Genomic DNA, 15,336 nt, shown 5'->3' with positions numbered 1-15,336 from the left:
GTAATTGTAATGTAATTAATTACATTTGAATATCAATGTAATTGTGATGTAATTAATTACATTTAAATACCAATGTATTTGGAATGTAATTAATAACTTTGGCATGTAATTGACCCCAGGTCGGGTCCTCAAGCATCACTAAAAACAAAGCGAAGTAAAATGCCAGTAGGAATATGCAATTAGTATTCATATAGGTATCGACTGTCTGTTGAGATATTAATCCATCAAACTTTCGATAATTGAAAATTCCTGCATATTTTTTAACATAATATTTTGTCACTTTGTGGTTTAGCTCATTGTATTTCTTGACACTTCGAGAATGATTGTGACCTCATAAACTGTCAGAAATAGCACAAGTATATAAACATTTAATCGAAGAACAAAACTGACAACGCTTAATAAAACAAAGTTGACGAAAATACAAACAAGTTCACAAAACACTTATGGAACTTGAAACGGAACAACAAGAACCCTTCTAAATTTCTTTGATTATTTCCGGTGCTCTGGAAGAGTAAGAAGATCATTCATCACTAGTGACATCTGTCATTAAGTCATGGAAGATGCAAATTTGGTAATTAATTTCAGGAAAACAAATATATATGAATATGTTTCACCCCGCCACATTCTGTATGTATGTGCCTGTCCTAAGTCAGGAGCCTGTAATTCAGTGATGGCGTTTGTTTATGTGTTACATATTTGTTTTTCGTTCCATTTTGTACATTAATAAGTCCATTAGTTTCCTCGTTTGAATTGTTTTACATTGTCATATAGGGGGGGGCCTTAAATAGCTGACAATGTGGTATGGGCTTGGCTCATTGTTGAAGGCCGTACGGTGACCTATAGTTGTTAAATTTTGTGTCATTTTTTTTGTTTCTTGTGGAGAGTTGTCTCATTGGCAATCATACCACATCTTTTTTTTATATAGAAAGTTGTGTTTACGAATCCCTTTTTTGTAAAATAAACAACCTATCTTTTACGAGATGATGTAATTGATCATTTTTTAATTTTTAGAGTTGGGAAAACTTGAAAAATCCTTCTTGACGTAGATTGATAATGTGAAATCTCTTTTGAAACTGAATGACATGACAAAACAATGTATCAAAAGTAAGGATATATAGAAGAAAATAAAAATAATTAAAGTACAAAAGTCAATGAAATAGAATTTAACTGTATGATGAGTTTATTTACAACCACTGAGTCGATGCCGCTGCTGGTTGAGATTTAATTCCCCGAGGGTATCACCAGCCCAGTAGTCAGCACTTCTGTGTTGACTATTGTCATCAATGATATGTTCATAATTGTAAATTAAAAAGTAAAATCACAAAAATACTGAACTCGGAGGAAAATCAATTTGGAAAGTCCATAATCACATGGCAAAATCAAAAAACAAAACGCATCAAAAACGAAAGGACAAGAACTGTCATATTCCTGACTTGGTACAGGCATTTTCAAATGTAGAAAATGGTGGATTAAACCTGGTTCTATAGCGCTAACCCTCTCACTTTAATAACAGTCTCATCAAATTCCGTTACATTTACATGATGCGTTAAATAAACAGTCACAATCAATAAAATAGTCAAAATATGGGAACATCAGTCATCATCGTATAACAATTTAACAGGACACAACAACATCTACTATCTACGAACACATGGATTGATTTGAGTGTCTGACGTCAGAAAAATTATATACGTCACATAAATTTGTCGTTCAATGTGAATACAATAGTTATCAAAAGTACCTGGATTATAAACAATTTTAAATTTTACATAGGCAATGAGCGCAGACAGGGTTAAAAAATCAAAAGTATGTAAGAATAAATTACAGAAATCAAACTAGTCCAAAAGTTATACATAGAATTTATGAGAATCCAAAACTTTTAAAAGGAACAATTTAACAGGACACAAAAACCTATCCACGAACACATGGATCTACTTGAGTGTTCGACGTCAGAAAAATTATATACGTCACATAAATTTGTCGTTCAATGTGCATACAAACAATTTTAAAATTTATATAGGCAATGTACGCATACAGGGTTAAAAAATCAAAAGTATGTAAGAATAAATTACAGAAATAGACCGAGATTCAAACTAGTCCAAAAATTATACATAGAATATATGAGAATCCAAAACTTTTTAAAGGGAACAATTTAACAGGACACAATAACATCTACTGTCTAAGAACACATGGATTGAAGTTATAGAAAAATCCATGTGTTCTTTTTGTTAAATGGTAACAAAACTTCAAATATTTAAAATACAAAGGATTTTCTACCTCAGGAATAGATAACAATAGCTCTTATGAATTTTTGGTCTTCGATGCTCTTCAACTTCGTATCTTATTTGGCTTATTAACATTTTTATGTTCGAGCGTCACAGATGAGTCTTGTGAAGACGAAACGCGCGTTTGGCGAAAATATAAAATATCAATCCTGATTTTTGATGAGTTAATTTACAAATAGAAAAAACATGCACTTTTAAAAGGTATATATTTGTCTACACCGCATAACAAACTATTAATAAAAAAACAATTTATATCATTGGTGATATCAAAAGAGTACACAAATAACTTTTTTGGATAAAGATATGAAGGAATAGCGAAAACAGATGATGAGTTATCTGATATCGGTCAAACAGATTACTGAGAGCAAACTCATTCTGATGACACTATATTCGTGCCTTCTTACACTACATATCATACGCAAACATGTAAAAAAAAAGTGAACCGAAAAACATCAACAGTAAATATAAGATTTTTTTTTAATGAATTAAGATAATCTCCCTAATCACTCGAGTTTCTTTAGTAACGTAAAAACTCGTTTTCTATTTACAGTTGTATACAATTTTTCGATAAGACACACAAATATATTTTCTTTCAAAATCATATCACTGACATCGTTTTCTATAACTTCTGGGATAGAAAATTGGATTTAAACTGATATACTTTAAAAAGGAATATGAATTTGGTTAGAAAAGTTGGTATTCCAACCAGATACAAAGTCAGGCAGTATTATTTCTTCATATTACATTTGATATTATGTTTTTTAGAATAGGACTCGTGTTAAATAAAAAAAAAATTCTACGAACAATGAGAAAATGGAAGAGGGACGAAAGATACCAAAGGGACAGTCAAACTCATAAATCTAAAGCAAACTGACAACGCCAAGGCTAAAAATGAAAAAGAAAAACAGAAAAACAATAGTACACAGGACACAACATAGACAACTAAAGAATAAACAACACGACCCCACCAAAAACTAGGGGTGATGCTTACCTTCTTCACTTGATCCTCCGTCGCCATCATACCTTTCTTTTGTTTGGTTTTTCATAGATTTCACAGCTTTATCATACAATTGAGAATTCTGCCATACTTCAAACAGTCCTTTATATTCTGGAGCGTTAAAGGGAGAACTTTCGAATTTACTTCTTCTGATCGGATTTCTGTTACAAACTGTAACACTTGGAAACTCCATCTTCTGAATAGATTTGAGTTCTATTTTCACCTCATAAGGATAACTTAGGTACTTCTCAAACAACCAAAAACACTGGATACATAACCAGGATAACATTGCTAATACCAATATCAGCCAGACTATTTGTTTGAAAATATTACCAGCTTTGCAAATTTTTGTCAAAGCCGTAAAACTCGTTTCTGATATAAAAATATCAAATCTTTCCTTCACTGTTAAACTTCTGTCCTTTTCAATTTGCTCCTCCAGCATTGCTCTGAATTTGTTTTTCGATTTTGCAGCAAAAGCTATTGCTGGTATTGGATTCACCCTATCCACAACCGGTGAAGGAGGCTTGTTGCTACTGTTTGTTCTTATTCTCATTTTGCTGACGTTAATTTTCTTTACTTTCGATTTCTTAGAAGACATCAATAGTAAAGGTAGAATTGGTCCACCTTTTTCAGTGAAAAATAATCAAACATTTGTACTGTGTTCAATCCAATCTACGGAAAATTGGTGAGGAGACAGTTGTTGAATGTCATCAGGTAAATGAAGTTATTTCAAAAGAACTCAAAGTTTTAATACCTGAATTAATTACATCGTTTGTTTACTTAAGTATAAATCAATCTATCATTGGAAAAGTCATTAGGCAAATGTAAAATCTGGTATCATTACCTTCGATTTTAAAATATCGTCATGGGTTCATGTGATATTTAATTGTCGTCAATATTGTCTACAATTAAAACTTATTATTAATAGATTGAAATCATGAATTACCTGTTTGATATATTTCAAAAAGAAAATGAGTCAATCTCACCATTTACAGAAACTTGGAGCATTATTACCTAGACCAAACCTTTTCTTCGCAAGAAATCGTCGAACACATAGTAAAATATGCGAAATGAAATTAAATGTTGAGGATTTGCATATAACCCCATCATTCTATTTCATTATTATCTTTGAATTGACCTAGTTTAGATTTTTCGTTTTACTTGTAGTGAAATGCTACCATTAGTAAAATTCGTTCAAAAAGAAAGCAATAATTCGATAATGATACGAAAAAACAACAACATATGAAGTTCCTGACTTAGATGTTTATTGGCTTTAAACATGGATGGACTGCATAAATTAAGGTGCTTGTTTTTCGATATTTAGTTATTTGTGGTTTATGGAATACATGTAGGTTGTTTTTGCTGTCATTATTAAGCTGAATATCATTCTTCGACCTCTGAGTACAGTTCCTTTGTAACTGATATGAAACTGGTACAAGAATTTGGTATGTTTTAAGTTACGGAAGTGCATTTAACTGTTTAAAGTCACGGAAGTGCATTTAACTTTACGCGGGATTGCTTTTGTCTCAATAAATATTTGTATGTGCAGTGCTAGATGACTCGTTTTTTCTTTTTACTATTGGAAAGGTTGATGTATTTTTGCTGTCCTTATGTTTTCAATTTCAGCATCGTCTAACATTTGTAAACGAAGTTTACTTTTGAGTTAGCATATCCTTTTTCATATCTTAAAACCATTGTCAGTAATAAAGGGTTTTGTTACATAAATGCGTTTTCGTATAGCATACATATACAAGAAAGGCGAAAGATATCAAAGAGGCATATAAACTCATAGGTCGAACATAAACTAACATTATCGCAACACAGAAACTTAAGATCTAGCAACACGAACCCCGCAAGATACTAACACAAATGCTTAAAGTTAAAATATTACTCACATACTAGTAGTTCTCTCCTTAAGAGCTTCTGTAAACTACGCACACTACCTTGAAAAGCATTATCATTGGCAACACTTCTGTCAATATTCATTGAAGCCTTACCCACTTTGGTGCCACCATGAGTTGGTTGATAATATGGGTGTTTCGAAAAAATGGTAGATAATTTTCTTTAAATACCCGACGTCCTTTTGTCTATTTAAACTTTAAACGGCTATGAACAATAAACTAATAATAGATACCAGGGTTACATGTAAAATTGTGTATACAAGACTCGCATTTTATCTTCAAAACACTCATCAGTGTCGCTTGAATCAAAACATGTTAAAGGGCAAATCATTAACCTTGACCTTTCACCTTTGTTGCAATAAGCCAGCATGATATGCTTCTCTTTCAGGAATAAAATTCAAATATCGGTTCCTATTACTTATGAGTGCTTAGCTACGCTTTGTTCGTTTGATTTTTCTTGGTTTTTCCGAAACAAGCCAATAAATGATATGCTAGCCACTTCCAATTATAATTGGGGACACTTTTGAGAGTCAAGAAACAACCCAAATAAACATCACAATGACCATTTGCTCATGCAATGTAGAACACTTTCAAAGATACAGTTCTTTATATATTGTAAAAGCATTTTTATGTTGGAAAGGTATTGTACTGTGTTCAAACGTCGAACGTCATTTCGTGCGTGTTTAAAACGACGTTTTTAGGTTTATGTTTTTAGATTTTCAATGTAGTGTGCTAGGGAAAGTGTAAACTATTTAATTTTTGTTGTTTATCACATTCAAATTATATTGACTGTCGTTACGAATAATCTGCAGCATTGAATAACGTATATCGTGCTATAAAGCAAACCCTTATTGTTTAAAAGTTTTATGTATCAAGTGGTTGTCCTCACCCAACCACTTATCTTGCCTTTACAAAGCCAGCTGCAGGTTATCCGGACTTTTTTCGTTGTTGCATGTATTGCATATGCTTCTATTTTCTTTTAAGGTGGTAAGTGTATTTGTTGTTCTGTCTTAAAGTATTTGGTAGAATCAACTATCTTTTTTTATGTTTTTTGTAGAGAAAAAAAAACCCATAGTAGTCAGTTTACTTTTATATTGACGCTAATTTGATATATGCACAGCGTCTCTGTGTTAACTTAAAAAAACATGTAGTATGATTACCAATGTGAGAACTTTCCACCAGAGACTATAGACAATAGATCACAGTAAGGCTTAATAACATTTTGTTTTTTTTTAACTCTGCTTTTGGCAACAAAACATTCCTATCAAGAATTCATCCTAAATCTTGATATCGAAATCTGGTCTATAGTGCTACTACTTTGGATTCATTTATTTTCGTGGAAATTAATTTTCGTAGATATTTTATTTCGTAGTTTTGCCAATCTCTGTATATAAAGCGTATTGAAATCATGTTGTTCGTTGATCATTTGAATTCGTGGATCACCTGTACCCACGAAACCCACGAAAATTTGTATTTAACGAATAATAATGAATCCTCAGTATCATTTTTGATGATCATGTGCAAACAAAACATTTATTGTTCAAAATTTTGTTTTGTTCAGCCAATATTTATTTATTCAGTCATCTTATTTATTTCAAAGAAATCAACATGATATTCCATTAGCGGTTTTTATGACAAGCCACTAATAGGTAATCAAAAGTTAAATAGTTGATAATGATAGGATACCTAAGTAAACACTGAATTAAATTTCCTCATGTATAGTTAATATTGATAACAATTGTTATATTGAAACAAACTTACATATTGGTATCTTATTTTCAAATAGTGTTTATATTCATCCGACAATGGCTATATAATAATATCATAAAAGCATTAGTATGTCATTCAGTACAACATTATAGTTGTTTTCGATTATCTAAAAATGCACGCGTCATTTGGTTTATTGGGTAGGTGAATTTGTAAGTATGTTTGTGCGTTTGTTGTGTTTTTTCTGGTATGACATTCTGATTGAAAGATCGTTTTTGTAAAAAAACAAAAGTAAATTTAAGTAAGGAAACACGAAACACAATCTCGAATACATATATAAATGTATTTAAAGGAAGCTTATACTTATTTAAGAATTATTTAAGCTATTTCCTAGGTTCTTTTATAATACTCTTTGTACATGTTGAAATAATAATGAAGACGGAGAACATTTGTTCTCTAGTTTCAAATACATTTAAATATTATAAACAAAACCAAGCTATTTAAGCTATAACTTCAATACAGTATCAATATAAAAAAGTATTAGTGAGGAATAATGTCCATCTTCCAAGCCAGGAACCAGTAGTTCAGTGGATGTTGTCTGTCGTCTTTGTTTTTCTTGCATTGTCGTAGGATAAATCAACCGTTTATTTTCTCTTCGTTTACTTAACCGAGGGCAACACATCAACTATAAGAGGAAAACAACAAAACAACAGAAACACTGAAGTGAACAAAAACAAACGACAATGCAACAAGCACAGAAACGAACCATAAGATAACAACTTAAAACAGGACATTCTAAGAAAAAAAGTGGGTTCTGGTTTTGTGGCTAGCCAAACCTCGCGCTTTTATAGCAATGTTAAATATAACACTAAAATGACAACATTACATGACAGGAATACAGTTCAAATGAATGACAGAGAAATACACAAATAACCAATACGATAGTAATTTTCGACATGCTAACAACAGAACAAAAAAGAACATAAAAAACAAATTAGGACAGCACACAAAAAACAGCAGTATAGATCCACGAACTATCTTTCACACAACTGGATCAAAGACACAAAAGTGACGATATATGTGAATTTCAAAAAAATTGATACAGTTCAAGATTAGGTTTATATTTAAGGTCACTGCTTACGAACAATGCGGCGATTTGGGGTACGGAAAGACAATAATTTAACAGCATAACACTTAAAGACATTGAAAGAAAGATTTTGTTTGCAAGCAATTCTAAACTTGTTTTATAGTAAAACTTAGCAATGCAATCCTGACTTAGGACAGGTGCATAATATTGCAGCTGGTTTAAACGTTTCAAGAACCAACCATTACGGCTTATCTGTAACAATAGTCTAACATAACAACATAGAAAACACACCATAAAATATCAACTGAAATGGCTGAACTCAATCAAAAGACTTATAAAAACAAGTAAACATACACTCAACTTTTTATGTTTTCAATACGTGGGTTTTTGTTTCTTTGTTTGTGTGTTTGTTTGTTAGGGTTTTGTCATATATATTGTAGTTGAACTGTACATTTTTTTTGTAAATTCTATGATTTTTTTTATTTATGCTGTAGAAATAACTGGTAACTACTAATAGTAATCAGCGAACTAGATTATTAGCACTTATTCGTTAATACACCTCGCATCTGTGATAATATAAGAATAAGATGTAGTGCGATGTCAATATAACAACTATCTATACCAGACAGCCAGACACTAAATTAGTATAATGAGCAGCAATAGGTCACCGTACGGCTAAAGCATCTATGGGATATCGAATCATGACACAAAATCAGTACGTGCACAAAAAAATCCCCAAAAGCTAACGAACAGCGTTTTTATTATTTTTCTTAATCCCAAAGTCACAGTAATACATTGAACCCGGAGAAAACACACTCTCAACTGGGTGCAAGTTAAGGACGGCCCCTAGCAGCTGTTTATAATTCATTTCACACAAACGATCATCTCTGCACCAACAACAAAATCCTTTGAAGAGATCGTCCTAAATCTTGATATCAGAATCCGGTTTATTGTGCTTCTGTCATCATGTGATGATCACGTGAAACCAAAACAGCTATTGTTCATCTATGATTCATGTACTCTGACATCTTTTGCGTCTTACCATGGTATTGAATTTCTTGTATTGTTATAACAACCCATTAATAGGTAATCATGAGTTTAATAGTTTTATAACAAACGAGAGACTAATTTAAGTAAACATTGAATTTAATGCCACCGTATTTAGTTTTTAGGGATAACAATAGTCTTTTATCATGAAACAATCTAACATACCGATATTTTTATTCAAATAAATTTAATGTTCATTCGACAATGGTTAAGAATACTACGATAAAACAGGAGTACGCCATTCGAGACAACATTATGGGTACTTTTTGTGTAATATAAAATTGCACGAGGCTATCAGTCTATCGGGTACGTGATTTTATGAGTTTGTTGTGTTATGACTTATGAAATATCTATTTCAAGATCAAATGCATTTATATAATAAAAGTATAATTTTCACACACGCAGATATATAAATATTTTTACAAGAAGTTGCAGATACTTTTTTTAAGTATGTCTCTAGGTTCTTCATTTGATTCTGTTTACGTGATACAATTAGAATAAAGTCGGAGAACATTTTCTCCAGTTTCAAATACACTTAAATACAATAAACAAAACTGAAATAATTTAGTTTTAATTTCACTCAAATATTAAGATAAGAATTATATTAAAACATTAATGTGAAATAATATGCAAAAGGCAGGATTCTATAGTTTAGTAGATGTTGTCTGGTATGGGTGCTTGCAGCTCATTGTCGTTGTGTAAATCAATTCGTCTTTTTGTCTTTAAAATTTAGTTATACAAGGCATTTTTAAGATAACTACAACGTATGATCTGGCTAATTGTAAACAAAATTAAACTGTTCACTTTTCGTCCGTTTGCCTATTATTAAATGTCATCATAGCCAAACCTATCGCATATACTTATTTGTAGCATCCAGGTGATGTCTATGCTGATAGTGAGCCCAAGATATTTCCCTCTTACTACTGTCTACAGTTTACAATATGAGTTCATGGCGTGAGCAGGACGTCTAGTATTGTTAAGGTCGTCCTGAAACACGGCTGAATGTACATTTTCGGGGAGGAAACACATTTGCCACTCCCTTTCCCATTCGTCCAACGTACCAAGGTCTTTCTGCAGCAAGTATGTATCTTCTGTTTTCCGGAAGAGGAGACAGTCATCAGCAAACAGTCGAGTGCTTGGTGTTGTTGCGTTTGTGAGGTCGTTGATGAAGACCAGAAAGAGTAAGGGACCGCTAACAGTGCCCTGGGGTACTCCATATACCATGTCAAGGGTCAGACTTGTAATTTTCTAGAATCCCAAACTGTGTTATACTGGACAGGACCTGTCTTATCAATTCGAGTTGTGTAATAGATCATTAGCACTGATTCATTAATACACCTCGCATCTGTGATAATATAAAAATTAGATGTAGTACGATGCGTTAAGACAACTATCTATACCAGACAGCCAGACACTAAATGAGTATAATGAGCAGCAAAATGTCACCGTACGGCTAAAGCATTTTTTGAATATTTTTATTCAATAGAAAAGAAATGATATGAGATATCGAATCATGACACAAAATCAGTACATGCACAATAAAAATCACAAAAAGCTACCAAACAGCACTTTTATTATTTTTCTTAATCTCAAAGTCACAGAGATACATTCAACACAGCGTAAACACACTCTCACCTCGATGCAAGTTTAGGACGGTCCCTAGCACTTGTTTTGATTTTTTTTGGACTCTAACAATCCTCTCTGCTATTAGCATCAACAACAAAATCATTTGAAGAGCTCATCCTAAATCTAGATTTCAGAATCCGGTTTATTGTGCGTCTGTCATCTTTTTTAAGTTCATTTTGTAAAGCAGTCCGGCATTTGGTATATTATCAATGGCTTTGTCTGTCTGGTCGCCGTCCTCCGTGTTCTTGTCTATTTCGTTTATTGTTATATATGCAGCTGGGACACGCATGGTCGTTTGGTTCTGAACCCATGTTGTTCGTCGCATAGTATGGTATTTCGCTCAAAGTGGTTCTTGATAGTTCAATCGATTGATGTAAAAGATACTGGACGGTGGTTTGCTGCTGAGAGTGTTTTACCTTTCTTGAAGACAGGGTCTATTTTGGCTGTCCTCCAATTTTCTAGTACTGACGCTCAATACATTGACAGTTGGTAAACGGTGGATTTATATTTGTCATGTACTAATTGTTTACACCTTCGACATTTTGGTCTTCTGGGGATAGTTGTGACGTTTTAAATCAACAACATATCCATAATTTGAACTCTCATTGATGTTCTTATATATCCAGGTAGATTTCACATAGCATGCGCAGCTGCACGAATGAATTATGTGTAATATCCAAAGAAGTTATGTTGTGTGACACCATCACCTTATAGTTCTAGTTATGGGTTTTAATTTTGTTAAAGTATGTGTATGTTTTTGTTTTATTTGATAGCTTTAAAGGTTATATGTTTGTTTGAGGTCTTGTTTTGTTAGGATGAGGAGGTGGTGTGTATCTGGAATCGTGTTGTTTCGTTATTGTTTCCTGTGCACAATACGGTAAACTGAAGTGTCATATAAATAAATTGTAATCTCTTGAGAGTTCGGAAGCCTGTGGATAGTCCCACAGCGAGTTGAAATTATGAATAACGTAGATATAAATGTACAACTACATTTGAGGTAAGTTATTGTTACTGTAAAAACAATCTGTTATACATTTTTTTTAATTGTTTTAGAACAGTTCTTTTCAATGTTTGAAAATTAACTAATATAATCTGTTCTAGGACAGGTATATTCAATCATTCCAGAAAATGGCCAGTTCTAGAGGTGTCAGGAATACTGATTCAAATTCTGTTCTTGAACAGCTCTCTTGGCAATGCCTGATTGATTTTGCGAAAAGGAAGAACAGATTCCAAATCAACCCGAATAATCAGTCCCTCTCAGTGTTCTTCTCTCCAACTTTCGAGGACCTTAACTTTCTATAAGATAAAAACGCGTCAATAAGACAGAATTTTGATTCGTTATCAATGTTAGATATCCAATCCGCCAATAGCTAGATATTATCAAGATGCGTAAATACTGTGCTAATTCTGAATGACAATTGACGACTTTTTATTGACTAGGCTTTCATGCGTTGATGTAGCCATCGTTGGGCAGCAAATAAAATCTTCTAGATTATTTGGATAAATCCCAAATATATAAATAACGCAGTCAACGTTAAAAACAACAAATGTCAATGTCGAACAAGCACCAAACTTCGGTAAAGTCATGTTTTGATGAATTTAATTGGAGTATGTTGACAAATCGTCCTGCATCATGACATATCGGATTGCATAATTCACCCATCATTTGATAGTTATGTAAACCGTCATTTTTAATGTCCATTTAACAATTTTGTTCATCTTCAAATATCAAATTGATACTCAATTTACGGTTTGTAATGATAAGCCATTATTGCGTCATTAGGTATCTATTAACTTTTAATTGCTTTAACGCAAAAGTAAATGGAACCATATTTACTTCTGAGCGAGTACAATAGTGCTTTTGTCAAACAACAAATAAACTGTTCATGGTGGTTTTAACGATCAATTGACGATAGATAATGAAAAATATGAATATTGATAAATATGTATGAGAATACAGATCTGTTGTTTATTTGAAATTGAACTTTGAATCATTTTTCAATAATTGCGACAACTCCTAGATTGGAACGTTTAACATCTTAGTCATGTTTTCAGTTGTTTTTGTTCTTAGTAGCAATCTATTAAATGAGATGCGAGGGATACCAAAGTGATAGTCTAACTCATGAGTCGAAAATAAAATGACGCATAGTTAAAAAAAGATCAAGATAAACTAACAAACAGCAGACACAAAATACCATACAAAAACCAAAGATTGAACAACATGAATCCCACCAAAAACTAGAGGTGATCTCAGGTAGGCAGACCCTGCTCCAAATATTGCGCCGATGGTCTTTTTTTTTAAATGTTATTCTGTTGTATCATTGTCTTGGGTTTGTTTGGTGATTGATTACTAGATTGGCTGATAGAATATTGGTGCGTAATGCCACTTTCGGCATTATTGGGTATGTCGTGGCGGCCAGTTTTTATTGGTGGATGATGCTTATTGCCCGGAGAGAACCATCGACCTTCAACAAGGAAACTATCAATCCTAGTTGATAAAGATTGAATGTCACGTGCGGGGTTCAAACTCACAATCTTCGTGTTATCAGGATAGCATGATAACTATATCCACTTGTTTAGAATAAGTACAACGTTTTGCCTGACAACTCAGACCATTTGGGCACCAAGGCTCTGATAGACATTTGAAGACCCACACTTCTTAATGGTTTAGGAATTTCTAAAGGTTTAATATTTATGCCCGCGTCACACTGTCCCGATTTTTACGCCGATGACAACACGATTAAGGATATTTTCAAAATCGGGACTGATCGTATCCAGATCGGGCTATTCGTAGTGCCATCTTTAACCATCGTAGAACCATCGGCCACTTTTTCTAGCCTTCGGGGACAACTTCTGGAAGGGTTCTAAATTTTTTAACATGTGCGTCCGATGTTAAGAGTTCGTATTGAGTTCGTTTGACCATCCTCACCATCGTAATGTCACCATGAATGCATCTTTGAACATCGTATTGCATTCGTGTTTCCATCGTTTCCATCGGGCAGTTTTGACAATACGTTGCCTACACGAATGAATCACGCAGCTACCTGAAGGTCTTACAATGGCAACACGACTTCGTGAAAGCCTCGGAATCCCGTCGTGTTGCCATCGAATAAAAGTACGAAGGCGACAAGATGGAACTACGACGGCAATAAATCCAGCTAAATGTAAGTTAATTTTCGCGCTAAAATACATTTAAAGTGCTATGCGCGATATGCACTGGTCAGTCTAATACGACAGTTAAGAAAGACGTTCACAAAACATGGAGCTCATATCATATGATTCTATGAGAACAAGAAAGGTGACAGCGTTGTTTCTATCAATAGACAACTTTCGAGTTCGATGCATTTCAGTCAAAAACTCTGGTTTTAGTGAACGTCATTAGTGCGTTTAGGGGCGTCGTCACTTCCTTTTCAATGTTGATCGAGTGGTTGGAAAACTATAATTCTATATTGTACGAATTATTCGGCAAATTAAATTTTCAAAATTGACAATCAACACTGCTGTCATTAGGGAATTGTCAGTAAGTACAACAGAGCAACCATTATTTCTAGTTTATCCTGCACAAATTCAATGACGATCACTAAGACGCTTGATGAACGTAAATAGTGCAGGGATACAGGCGACCCCCTCTATCTGGTAAATGACGTCATAAAGGCGTGCATAATTGACGAGTTTTTGCCGGTGACGGATGAACTCGAAAGTGGTCTATTCAAATGGAACAAGAAGAGCAGCTATTACAGGCTCAGGATTTACTTTTACAAGTAAAATATTATTTCTTGTCAATTTTTAATATCAAGTAACATAATCAAAATCATAAACGCGCCTCGAACACGTATATAATCATTTTTCTGATTTTTGTGTATCGTCTGAGTTGTTGTCACACGAATGTTTACTCCTTAACCATTTTGTTTTCTATATGTCATTTTTTGCCGCATTTGTTGCTTTCCCCACATCCTTCCTTTTGTCTAAATTATTATGATATTCTCCTGGAAAGAGCTCTTTTTGAATAAAAGGGATCAACGAACCCATTACCTTACCTTTTTAACAGATAGATCAGCAAACATGGGCATAACTATGGGTGATTATTCAGACTAGAGCACACATTTTACAGTTCAAACAAGGCAATGCCGAGCGTGGCATCCCCTCGTATGTAACATATAATTTAAATGCATCGTAAGCTGTACACAACGTTATTTATACATCGTATGGCTATCGCAACATCATCGTAATCCATCGTGTAGCCTTCGTAATCCATCGTGTAGCCTTCGTGATCCATCATGTAGGCTTCGGCTGAGATATGAAGCTTATATACCCGTCTTCGGTTAACCTTCGTATATCAATCTTTTGCTATCGTATATAATTTCAGCACCATCGTATAGACTTCGTTATTCATCGTACTTGCTTCGGTCACTTTTTGGGTATTTTAACGAGATCGGGACCAACTTCGTACGAATTTACAATTTTCGCATTCGAGTGTCCATCGTATATAAAAATCGGGACAGTGTGACGCGGGCATTAAGATTGGAAACTGAAAACCAATTTGACTTTTGGTATCAATCTGCTTAATATATATCAAAACTCACTCTGACAAGCATTATTCTGATCTAATTCACTTTTTATATATTATGTATATTAAAATTCATGAATGAGCAATCTTCAGATATCTTGTTGATATTCTATGAACTT

The 15,336-nt window shown here is 33.5% G+C and overlaps 1 protein-coding gene across 1 annotated transcript in view; it reads right to left on the bottom strand.

Moving 5' to 3' along the window:
* LOC134715594 (amiloride-sensitive sodium channel subunit alpha-like) overlaps positions 1-4,074 on the bottom strand; it is a 30,299-nt gene extending 26,225 nt beyond the window's left edge. Inside the window, exon 1 of the mRNA XM_063577868.1 lies at positions 3,277-4,074. Coding sequence (XP_063433938.1) covers positions 3,277-3,880 — 604 coding nt within the window. The 5' untranslated portion in view covers positions 3,881-4,074. The remainder of the gene's footprint in view (positions 1-3,276) is intronic.
* Positions 4,075-15,336: the final 11,262 nt, after the last annotated feature.

This window comes from Mytilus trossulus, chromosome 4 (genome assembly GCF_036588685.1).
Source record: "Mytilus trossulus isolate FHL-02 chromosome 4, PNRI_Mtr1.1.1.hap1, whole genome shotgun sequence".
NCBI classification, from domain to species: Eukaryota; Metazoa; Mollusca; class Bivalvia; order Mytilida; family Mytilidae; genus Mytilus; species Mytilus trossulus.
Note: the sequence above shows the minus strand (reverse complement) of the source record. Positions and strands in the feature narration are given on the sequence as shown.